Source organism: Petaurus breviceps, unplaced genomic scaffold (assembly GCF_028583685.1).
Source record: "Petaurus breviceps papuanus isolate PSGF00001 unplaced genomic scaffold, PetGlider_PUasm1.0 99, whole genome shotgun sequence".
In the NCBI taxonomy this organism is placed as follows: Eukaryota; Metazoa; Chordata; class Mammalia; order Diprotodontia; family Petauridae; genus Petaurus; species Petaurus breviceps.
The window spans coordinates 12,931,816-12,944,352 of record NW_027187465.1 but is presented as its reverse complement, the minus strand read 5'-3'; the positions used below and the strand labels follow the sequence as shown (position 1 = coordinate 12,944,352).

Here is a 12,537-nt window from a genome sequence, read left to right as displayed (position 1 = left end):
TGTGTGTGTGTGTGTGTGTGTGTGTGTGTGTGTGTGTGTGTGTGTACAGTGAACAGTAGCCCAAACCCAAGTCTTCTGATGCTGAGAGCAGATTTCTTTTCAATTCCCTGGGTGTTAAATTGACTTCCAAGCCCTGAGTCATGCTGGGATGCCAGCTTCTGAACAATTTTTAGAAAGAGTTTAATCGCCTGGAAAAAAAAAAACTCATTGAAACAAACACCTGGGTTATTGGAGGGACCTGTTGTTGACAGAAAGATCCCAGTATATTAGAGTAAAAATGAAGAAGAACAGTCTTAATAATTTTGCCATTGGTCAGTCCTGTGCAATAGATCTAATCTAAATGTTTAGAGGCTGGGTACTGTAAAAGAGAATGCCAGACCAGACAAATAAGAGGAAGCATCTTTCTTATGCTATATATACCGCCCCCCATTGAGGGCCACCTGGAAAAGTGCCTGGCAGGTAATTAGGAGGGAGCTTCAGATATGGCCAAAAAAGGGACCTAAGTTGGGACCAATGGACAAGGTGGATGGTCAGCTTGTTGTGGTTAAGAAACATTTCATTTTGTCTTTTTATCTCCAGCACAAGCACACAATGTTTACTGAATGCTTATTAATTGGATTGGGAGGAGCCCTGGGCAATAGCCCATGAATTCTGTGGGGCTGTCCTTAGGAGAGCCCCATATTGGCCAGCACATCCTGGGGGTCAGTGAGCATTCACAGTGGGTTTGATGAGTTGTATACCAGTGACTGTGAAGGGCCTTGAGCCATAGCCCATGAATATATTCTGAGAATATAAGCACCTGGAGGGCAGGGACTGTTTTACCTTCATCTTGTCTCTTTTTCCTAAGCACCCAGTACAGCATCTAATACATAGTCAGCACATAATATATATTTGTTGGATTTGGACAGGATGGGGAGTTTTGCCAGACACATTGCTTGGTGTGGGGAAGGAAGGAAAGAGGCAAGTGGCCTGGTGCTTCCCTCTGAGGACTGTTGGGAAAGTACCATATCATGCATTTATTAACCATATTGAAGGAAATTTTAGGCATGAGGACATAGCCTGGCGTGGTTAGTACCTAAATAAGTCACTTCCCTTCTACACCAAAGTTTGGATCTCTAAGGTCCTATCTCTAACCCACTGCCCCAAATCCCACCTCTGCCATCCCCTGTTCTGAGACCCCTCCCAGATCTGCCATCCCCTATTCTAAGGCCCCTGCTAACTCTGACATTCCCTGTTCTAAGGGCCCTGCCAACTCTGACATTCCCTGTTCTAAGGCCCCTCCCAGCTCTGACATCCCCTGTTTTGAGGCCCCTCCTAGCTCTGATATCCCCTGTTCTGAGGTCCCCCCCAGCTCTGATATTCCCTGTTCTGAGGCCCCTCCCAGGTCCCATGTGGTATCAGTCCCACCCCATACCTTCCTGAGAGGCAGGGCCCTCAGGAGTCTGATCTTTTCTCACATTTTCATAAGCTGACTAGAGACAGGCAAAGATGAGATTTAGAAGTGTGGGCTTTGGGGTGTTGTCATGATGTAAGCAATGTGGACAGACTCATCCTCCTTAGGACAGCATTAAGTTAAGGAACAATCATTAGAACATTCATGTGGCTTAAGGATGGCAGAAAAGTGATCCTCTGGTACTCAATAGGTTCAACTGAACATTGGCGAGAGAAGAAAACAGAGAAGATCAGGGAGAGCTGGGCTCCACAGGGAGACAAGTGGGGGTCCTCCCTCACCACCCTCACCATTCAGTTGCTGTTCCTGCTCTCTCCTCACCTGTAATAATCCCATCATTATCTCCCAGAATCCCTTAGTGAGAAATCATTTCTTCTTCCCTTCCCACCTCATAAATTCCACCTGGGCTAGCGGCAGGTGACTCTACTGAACTGTGGTCCTTGAACTTCCCCTCCCCCAGCCTCTTTCAGGAGTGAAACTCTGCTTCAAATGTATCCCCAATCATCCAACCTCTGAGCCAGAAAAAACACTGGACTTGGAGTTCCAATCCCTGAGTTCAGGTCCCAGTGCTGAAGTTTCCTAGGGGGAGTGACTGCAATTAAGTCACCTCCTCTCCCTGTGCCTTGGTTTCCTCATCTGTAAAAGAGGAAAATACTATTTGCTCTGTTCTTTTCAGAGTAGGGAGTTATAGACATGGAACATTATCCATCCTGTCAGCCTCTGCTGCTATGCACCTTAATTTAACTGGGTTGCTTTTACTCCTTATCTCTTATTTTAAATTTGTTTTGTTTTGTTTTGAAAGGCAATTACAGTTAAGTGACTTACTCAGGGTCACACTGCTAGTAAGTATCTGAGGTCAAATTTGAACTCAGGTCTTCCTGACTCCAGAGCAAATGCTCTATCCACTGCATAAATTTTTTGAACATTCATTTTTAAAATTTTGAATTTCATATTGTCTCCCTCCTTCTAGCCCCTTTCCCATCCATTGAGAAGGCAAGCAATATGATGCCCATTACACAAATTAAGAACCCCTCCTCTTTTTTATTCTTTGTCGCAGTAAATGTTTCTCTAGGGAAGGGTAAAGAAGATATTTGGAAATTCAGGGAAAAAGGGATCATTTTTAAAATTTAAAAACTGTACTACCTTACAGGGCTGTCGTGGGAAAGCAGTGTGTATGTTATGGAACATTAGATCTAATATGAGCTGCTAATTTTCAAATTCCAAGCCCCTCCCCCACAAGTCCTTTTCTAAGCCATATTCCTTTCCCTTGGCAGGTCCCCTTCCTACAGTCCATCTCCAGTAAAAAAGAAGAAGAAGAAAAGCTCTAAGAAGCGCAAGAGAAACAGGTATTCTCCCTCATTCCTGGAAGCATAAGTTTGAATGGCTGGAAGAGAAGAGAATGTGAGACCAGGGGTCATCTTGGCCATCTCTTGGCAAATATTACAATGCGATACACTTCTACATTATATATACACACAATAGTCTATATAATATATACTATTATGTGTGTGTATACATACACACACACAATTCTGTACACAACCCATTCTTCCCTATGGGAACCACTTTCAATGGAGCATTCTGGGGACACCTACCAGATGTCATGGGGCCAGACACTGTGCTAGGTCCACAGGACACTCTCCAGGAGGTCATATTCTGCTGGGGGAAAGGGTAGGAGTTTTACCACATCAATCAAGCAAATAGCAAGTATTAATTAAATAAGTATCCATTAATACTAGGCAGCATGAATTTTTTAAAGTCTACTATGAGCTAGACCCTGGTAATACAGGAGCCCAAATGAAACAATTTTTGTCCTGAAAGAGTTAGGGGCTGATAGGTGTTACAGTGAATAGAGCGCTGGCCCTGGAGTCAGAGGGACCTAAGTTCAAATCTGGCCTCAGACACTTAACACTTACTGGCCGTGTGACCTTGGGCAAGTCACTTAACCCCAATTGCCCTGCCCTTCCCCCTCCAAAAAGCAAAAAAAAAGAGTTAACATTTTATTGGTGGGGAAAGTAAATATAAAATATTCCTACAAAGTAATTGTAAGAGGGAATTGATACATGGGAGGATCAGTGAAGACCTTGGGTTGGAGATAGCCCCTGAGTTGTGCTTTAGAGGACATTGGTATCCAAAAAGACATATATAAGAGTTGATGGGATCCCAGGGACTCTGTCCACTGGATTCTGGATCCCTTTGTCTCAGAATGCTGATCCAGAAAGGTTTGCCTCCCAGGTCCCGGGATCTGCTGAGATTCTGATACCTGACCAATTTTCCAAAACCATTTCCCCACCTGGAAAAATTCAGCCTCAAGGAGTCATCATGAAAACACCCGGCATTGGAGGTGGGAGAAGGAGGGAGTTGGTTCCAGAAATAAAAACTGCTGTTTTGGTCCAACACAGCCTGGAAGATGAAGGGCGGGGAAGGAACTGATTTAGGCAGAAAGATTAAAGAAGGAAAATAAACACATCTCAGCTAAGTGACAACAGAGGAAAGAGAAGATAACAAGCAAAGCAAATATTTAAAAGGTGGAAACCTGGCAGGGAGAGAAAGAGGTTTATTTAGTCTGGGAAAAGATCAAAGGGATGTAATTAAGAAAAGGAAAGGCGGGGACTTGACCATGGGTTATCCTTCCTTCCCAGGAGGTCAGGGGAGTGGGACATGCCTCCCCTCTTGGTAAACTTAGCTTCCAGTGACTTAGAGCATGGTGCTGACAAGGGCAAGATCAGCATTTGGCCCAGTTGCTTGTCAGTTTCATTCCGTGGCTCGGGGTCCTGCTCTTGATCCTGACCTTGCATCTTGGAAATTCATACCCTGGGATGCCGGGGGTAGAGTGGGGAGCCATCAACCCATCCCTGCTACTGCAGGCAGCTAGATGGCACAACAGATAGAATGCCTGACTTGGAAATGAGGAAACTGGTTCAAATCCTCCCTTAGGTGCTGGCTAGCTTATAGGAGCCTGAAGAAGTCAAAACTTTGGTTGTCAGCCTTAGCTTTCTCCTCTACAAAATGAGGTTGATTATTACAGTTACCTCCCAGGGTTATTGTGCGGATCCAGGGAGATAATGTGTGTAAAATGCTTTGCAAACCTTAAAGTACCAAATTATTATTGTTGCTGGTAACACAGCCCAGGTGTTACTAATAATCTATGTTTGAATTAGGTGGGCAAAGCATCGTGGGATGCTCCTTCCCCAAGTCTTTGAGTATAGATGAATAGATTGACAAAAGGGTTTTCCATGACCAAGGTCATGTCTGGATCTTTAGCAAATGAGGTGACTAAATGTCAAACAACAGCCCCAGGGAAATAATGGGGGATGGGAGAAAGAGTAGTGAACTGGGGGGGGGGTTGGAAATCAAGGGGCAACATGGACTAGATAAATCACCATCAAGTACTGAGTTCAGATTCTGCCACAGGCACTTACCAGCTGCGCAACCTTGGACAAGTTACATATTCTCTGTTTGCCTCAGTTTCTCACCTGTAAAACAGGGGGGTTGGACTTGATGGTCTCAGAGAAGTTCCAGTCAGATTTAGATCTTGAATACATGCGATCCTGCTAAGTGAACAGCTGCAGATGACCTTGTCTGACCCTTTCCATTCTTCCCTTCCTGCAGCCTACCAACCACATAAAGCCCCCGGGGTCTCCAGGATACCTGCCAGTAATTTCACTTAAGCCTGATTAGAGTGACCCAGGCACTGCTTTTCCCCCCTCAATTATCACCTCCTGAGCATGGGAGGCTTCTGGGACTGGATTTTCCAAGTGCTTGAAGTAATGGATTTACTTGTTGGGTTTATATAAAATTGAAAGGTCAGAATAGTTAGACAGGAGAGAGACTTGTTTTTTGTTTGTTTTCAATTTCTCTCTGATAAGTGAAGTTCTATTAAAGAGTCTGAAAAATGGTAGGGAGTGGTGAGTCTCAAAGTATCAGCTTTCCTGTGGTCGTGGAGAGAGTGCTGGATCCAGAGTCAGGACAACCTAAATTTAAATCTGGCCTCTAACACTTATTAGCTGTGAGACCCTGGGCAAGATGCTGACCTCAGTTTACTCATATGTAAAAATGGGGATGATAATAGCACCTACCTCCCAGGGTTGTTGTCAGGATCAAATGAGATATTTGTAGCTGCCCTCAGACACTTACTAGCTGTGTGACCCTGGGCAAGTCACTTAAACCTGTTTGCCTCAGTTTTCTCATCTGTAAAATGAGTGGGAGAAGGAAATAGCAAATTGCTCCAGTATCTTTGCCCAGAAAACCCTAAAATAGGGTCACAGGGAGTTGGACATGACTGATTAAACAACAATATAGCACAGTATCTTTGCCAAGAAAATTCCAAACAGGGTCACAAAGAATTGGGCACAGCTGAGAAATGACTAATTACAAAGGTGCCAGTGGCTACCTCCTCCAAGAAGTTTATGTCCAGAGTCTCCCAAAAAGAGGAAGAAAGGAACTCAATTCACATGAGTCAGATATGGGACAGCTATTTGTTTCCAAGACACAAAAGACTCACACTCACATAAGTTAAGAGTTAAACAATCAATAACTCAAAATTTATAATTACTATTGCAACCTGCCAGGTGGTTAAATCAACACATCAGAACAAAGTCTATGGGACTGCCAAACAGGATGCCACATTTCACCTCAGCTCTGCACTGATCCTCTCATAGCCTATGTATTCTCATAAGCTGGACCAGGGGCTGAGTTTATCATCCTGAGAGTGGTCACTTTGTGTCAAATGAGATGATGTTTGTAAAGTACTTAGAGGAGTATTGGGCACACGGTAGGGACTAGCTAAATGCTCATTGCCTTCCCTTCCCCTTTGTTGGAGATTCTTCTCCCAGATGCTATTAAGATCCAACTAATTAACCCAAGAGGCTGAACTTTTCGAACACACAAGGCAGCCTCATATTTTTATAGCCTAATTTGCCATTTGGGCACCTATTATTAATGAAAGATCAAACACAGAAGAGATTGTCCCAAACCCAGGATCAAGCTCACCTAGGAAAGGTGTGGGTTTTAGCTGCCATGTTCTCATGGATGCATGGAAACCAGGGTGGGCAGGTAGAGTGAGCTGAACCTCCTCCTTACCCCCCACAGAAAATGGTTTGAAGGTGGCTAGGTGGCGCAGTGAATAGAGCACTGGCCCTGGAGTCAGGAGGACCTGAGTTCAAATTTGGCCTCAGACATTTAACAAAAAAACTAACCATGTGACCCTGGGAAAGTCACTTAACCCCAATTGCCCTACCTTCCCCCTCCAAAAAAAGCAAAAAAAATGGCTTGGAATGGTCCCATTAAATTCAAAAGCAAGGAGAAGAAGAAGTCAGGGGCAAAGTAATTCTCATTTTCAAGGTTGACCCAGTCAACCTTGAGCTCTTCCTACTCAGTGTACAATAAGTGGAAGCTTCTTCATCTCAGGAGTTTTTCAGTGCTGAGTCACAAGAATGATTGGGTAGAAGCATCCAAGTACTGAGTCACACATGATTTGGAAAACAGGAGAGATGATTTTTTGAATTCTCTGTTCACCATTCCCTTGTTTCTCTACTGACTACCTATGTGTGTGACATTGGGGAGGTCACATCTCTCTGAGCTAGTTTCCTTTTCTGCAATGACCTTCCATCTCTAATTCTTTGTGATAGTATGTCTTTAGGAGCCCAGAGGAGAGTGATAATACGGGTGTTTATACCTAGCCATCCCATAAGTAGATCACAGATTTTAAAGAAAATAGGAGACTTTTAAGCCATCTAATGTAATCCCCGCATTTAACAATGGAGGAAACTGACCCCAATAAGGAGCAACACCTTTCCAAGGTCTGTATGGGTCACTGCTTACAATGGGTCTAAATCTGCCTGATCACAAATTCTACCTGTTGGTACTGGTCCAGTGGGCTGGGGATAAGCAGAACAAAACTAATCCCTCTTTCACATGAAAGCCCTTAAGACACTTGAAGACAGCTCTCCTGTGTTTGCTAGCTCTTCTCTTCTCCAGGCTAATTCCTGGATCCTTCCATTGACCCTCCTATGGCTATATCTCAAGGCCTTTCATCTCTCTGGTCCTCTCCTCTGGATACTTTCCAGCCTGTCAGTGCCTTCCTTATGATCCAAACACAGTATTTCAGATGGGGTCTGACCAAAGCAGAATACAAGGGAACAATCAATCGATCCCTCAACAATCAAGCATTTGCAAAGCAGCTTCTGTGTACCAGGCACTGTTAGATGCTATGGGTACACATATGGAAAAAAAAGAGATAATCTGCCCTCGAGGTATTTACATTCCCCTTCCTTATCCTGGACACTATGCCTCTCCTAACATAACTTGTGTTAGCTTTTGAGGGGCTAACAGGCTGAGGGATTGTTGATTCATTCTATCAAGACTCCCAGATCCTAAGATAGCATCTAACTTCTACTATCTTACACTTGTGAAATTGATTGCTTGAACTTGGCTAAAAAACTTTACATTTGTCTTCATTTTATTTCATCTTATTAGTTTCATCCTAATGTACTGTCTATTTAGATCTTTTCTTCCCCCAACCTGATTCTACCATCCAGTGTGTGAGACAGTCCTCTCAATTTTATGCCATCTGCTAGTTTGATAAACTTGTCATCTGTGCATTTATCCAAGTCGTTGATAAATATTTTCAACATTACAAGGCTAGACTTCAATGGGGCAATCCATTGGAGCCCTCCTTCCAAGGTGACACCAAATCATCAGTGACTATGTTGGAGGTCCACTAATTCAGTCAATTACAAATACACCTATCATTTAGCCCACATCACTCCATCTTATCCCAAGAATACTATGAGGTCAAGTGGTTCATTAAAATGTAGGTAAACTATATCTACACAGTTCTCTTTATCTTATAATTTCAAAACTTTATCAAGAAAGGAGAAGAAGTTAGCTTGCCATGAAGGGGTGGAGGGCAGAGGTTTTCTTCACAGAATTTGAGAATTGGGAGGGTCATTAGCAGCCATTCAGCCCTACCCACACACAAAAGGAATCACCACTATTACCCTTCAAGAAAGGGAAACCAAGTACCTCTCAAGCATATGATCCCACTTTGGGACAGCTCTAATTGACTGGAAGTTCTTCCTGACATCCAGCCTAAACTGGTTTTGTACCCTCTTCATCTGCATGACAATTCTTTCAATAATTCCATATAAGTAGCCCCAAGTCTTCTCTTCCCCAGGCTGAACATTACCAGTTCCTCAAACCATTCCTCATAAGGCATGAACCCAAGGCTCTTCACCATTCTGGTTCACCTCCTCTAAACACTCTTCTTAATAAAAGTCCAAGGATGCCACTTAGAACACTTGGAAAGTGTTTGGGACTCCATCCAGGAGCCAGGTAGTCTAATATGGAGCTGCCCCCAGGACTTGGTCAGAATCACGTTGAAGCTAGAGCTGTCCAGGTCCTGACTCCAAAGGTGTTCCTGTTTGGGCTTTAGTCAGTTATCTTTTTTTGTTTTGATTTTTTCTTTGCTTGGAGGTTGATTTTGTTTTGCTTTTTAATGAATGGATGCCTGATGGTGCAGCTTAAGGTGCTATGAAATGAGTCAGAGAGATATTGATCTTCATATCCAGAGATTGAAGTGGTCAGGAGGAGAGAGGGAGAGTAGGATGCCCCTTTTTAAATTCAATTCATAGGTGTTTATTGAGCCCTCTACATATCAGGCACTGTGTTATCTCAGATGAGACAATGATAAAGTACTTTTCAAATGTTAGTATACTCTCTGCTTCCATGTTACTGATGGCCAGAGTAATGTGACTATAGGACATCAATTCTAGATCCAGAAGGGAACCTCAGAGGCCCTCTAGTTATATAAGCCCATTTTAATGGTGGAGAAACTGAGGCTTATCAAGGTGCAATAGCTTGCCCAAGATCAATAAGCAGCAGGAGACAGAGGGAGGGTTTGAACGTGGATCCTTGGATGCTGAAGTCCATGGTCTTTCCATTGTACCAGGCTGCCTCCCCCATATCTTGCCCTGTAGCATCACAACTTTTTACAGCCAGAAGAAATCTTGGAGGTCACCAGGTCACAGAGTCTCATTCTCTAGATAAGGAAACCGAGGCCCAGAAAGGGATCATCATTTGCTGAAGGTCACACAGATCAGATCTGAGTTTGGGCTTATTCATTATATTTCCAAAATGTACCCTTAACTCCCCTATCCATCCACCAACGCACATACAAAATGTGTTCCAGTGTACATCACTAGTGCAGAACTGAATCCAAGAGCTGTTTTAGATGTCCTGGTATTTAGCAATGAATGATGAAAAGAGACAAGGAAATCAGAGAAACCTGGGTCCAAATCCTGCTGTGGCACTGGAAAGCCTTGTGAGCCTCAGTTTCTTTTTTAGTCATTTGAGATGTCATAATCCCAGAAGTACCTAAATAGCTCAATTGAGAGAGAGGAGAGACACAGAGACAGAGGCAAACAGAGAGAGACAGAGCTAGAAAGAAAGAACTAGAGACAGAAACAGAAAGAGAGGGAGAGGGAGAGAGAGAGAATGTAGGCAAAATTTCTTGAAAACCTTTAAGAGATGTAGAAATTATGTCTTGAAAATATTTGAGATGTAGAAATTTCAGATATTGCTAACCTAATTCCCAGCCAGCACAAAGCTAACCCAGCTAATCTATATCCTGAGGGCTTTGGAGTTTGGGTGAACTGTCAAGTTCAGCCTGAGGTTCTTCATTAAATTGCATAGTGTCTTAACACCTCCTTTGACCTACAAGAACCTGGGCAGGGAATGGGGACTGGAGGGGGACGGAGAAGGGTAGATGTTCTCTAAGATCCTGTGAGATGTCGGAAATATGTGTATGCTTCCCTTTCAAGGAATGGAGGACCAGATCCCATTGTGGTTTTTTTGTTTGTTTGTTTTCCACAGGTCTTTCTCCAAGAAGAGAAGACATAGGTAAGAATCTGGTCAAGTTTTAGCTGTTCTTTTAATGCTTGAAGCCTCATGGCTTTGACAATGGGCTTCCCTGGGGCTCAGAATAGTTGTGGGGTGGGATTCAAGTGCATGAACTTGGGTAAATCATTTTGTTCTTCACTTTTTTGTAAAGTGAACAGGTTGGAGGGGGGAGTAATTGGAATTGATGATCTCATGGTCCCTTCCTCCTCTGACATTCTGTGATTCTCTCAGGCAGCTTGGTAGCATAACTGGGGCATAGGACTTGGGATTTGTTTCCTATCTGATACTTTCTGCTCAAATGATTGGGGACGAGAAGCTTTCCCTCTCTGGGCCCCAGTTTCCTCATCTATATAGTGGCTGACCTCTTGACTCCCTTGCAGCTCCAGAGACTGCATCATATAATGGATAGGGCACTGGATTGTAAGTCAGGAAGATCTGGTTTTCAATCCTGCCTCTGACGCTTGCTAGGTGTGTGACACTGGGCAAGTCTCCAATGTTCCAGGTCTCAAGTTCCTTATCTGTAAAATTAGGCTATTAGGCTCGATGGCCTCTATCAGCTCAGAATCCATGCTCCTCTGATTCTGACTGCAAGACAAGCCAGGGACTGCCTCTCTCTGATACTTCCCACATTCCAAATGTTCAGTATCACTCAGACACAGTTTCTGTCCAATACCTCTCCTTGGAAACCTTGCGTCATCAGTATGTTTGTTTTTCCACTTGATAAACCTTGGCCTGGGCACCACAAGGTTCCCAGGAGAATGCCAGGACCTCCTGTAAGAAGATAGGGCCTTCTAATCAGACTCGGTTGGTTACAGCCCCACCTGAAGGGCATCCTCTTCCCCTTTAGAATCAAAGATGTACTGCTAATAGGAGAGTAGAGCTGAAGTCGGATTGCTGAATCACAGACATTCTGCTACTCTTGGAGTTCAAGTCTAGGAGGGGCAAGCTGGCACCCTTCCCCTCTACCCCTGCTGGCAGGGCTGGTCTTTACAGCCTGTGGCAGAGGGGGAGCTAAGACAAGCTTGTCTGATGACAGATGAGGAGAATCTGGGATGAGTGGAATTCTCAGCTGGCGTGGTCACAATGGCACCTGAAACTCATGGGCTGGCAATCTCCAGAGATCCCCCACAGCAGGCAGACACTTGCAAGCATTCAAGTAAATGGGATAAAATGAGTCCTAATTGTGGAGGGTTATTTTTGCCTCTTAGAGCACAAGGTCTATGAAAGACTAGCTCCCTTTCCTTCTGAGGCAAGCCTGGTTTGAGATACTAAGACAGACCCCAGCTGGCACATCAGGACACACACACACACACACACACACACACACACACACACACACACACACCCTTTACCCCACCCCCCAAGCATGTTCCAAACACTTCCCTGAGCTGAAATGGTAAATAGGGCTTTCTATATGGGTCAGCCTTGAAACTAGACTGGCTTCAAATACTGACTTTTCAACTTACTACCTCAGTGACTTTGGTCAAGTCACTAAGACTCTGCTTCCTCAACTGTAAAATGAGGAAAGTTGAACAAGATGGCCTTAATCTATGAACTTATGATTTTTTTAGGTTCCATGGGCCCAGTGGTTCACTGTTGCCTTCTCCTTCCATCAATCCATCTCTTATCAATTCAACAAGAATTTGGATGAAGTTCCATTCAGTTAAGCAAACATTTGTAAAGTGCCTACTGTGTGCCAAATACTTTAATAGACTCTGGAGATAAAATGTCAAAAAAATTTAAATGGTGCCTTCCCTCAAGGACTATATATTCTACTGGGAGGCTTACATTCCTCTCTCCATCACGATGGAAAGGAAGTCAGATAAGGAGTCACCTAGGGTGATCCTTGACTACTTATCCAGGAAGTCAACCCCACTAGGATTTATCAGGCATCATTGTGGCTGGGGTCTGCATGAGCCATTTTCCTCTCTTCGTCATTTTCATACCTATGCATAGGTACCCTAGCTTAGTGGAAGAAGCATTCTGTTCTTGGAATAAGGAGACAGTTGGGTTCAAATCCCAGATTTATTTCCTATATGACCTTGGGCAAATCGCTTTTCCCAACTCTAAAATGGGGGCGATAATGCCTAACCCACAGGGTTGTTGTGAATCAGTCAAAAAGCATTTGTTAAGCACCTACTGTTTGCCAGGCACAGAACTAAGTACCAGGGATACAAAAAAAAAAG

The 12,537-nt window shown here is 43.8% G+C and overlaps 1 protein-coding gene across 1 annotated transcript in view; it reads left to right on the top strand.

The window, feature by feature from the left end:
* Window positions 1–12,537, top strand: part of LOC138156187 (serine/arginine repetitive matrix protein 4-like) — a 224,486-nt gene that overhangs the window by 179,345 nt on the left and 32,604 nt on the right. Inside the window, exons 4-5 of the mRNA XM_069081396.1 lie at window positions 2,725–2,796; window positions 10,325–10,351. Coding sequence (XP_068937497.1) covers window positions 2,725–2,796; window positions 10,325–10,351 — 99 coding nt within the window. The remainder of the gene's footprint in view (window positions 1–2,724; window positions 2,797–10,324; window positions 10,352–12,537) is intronic.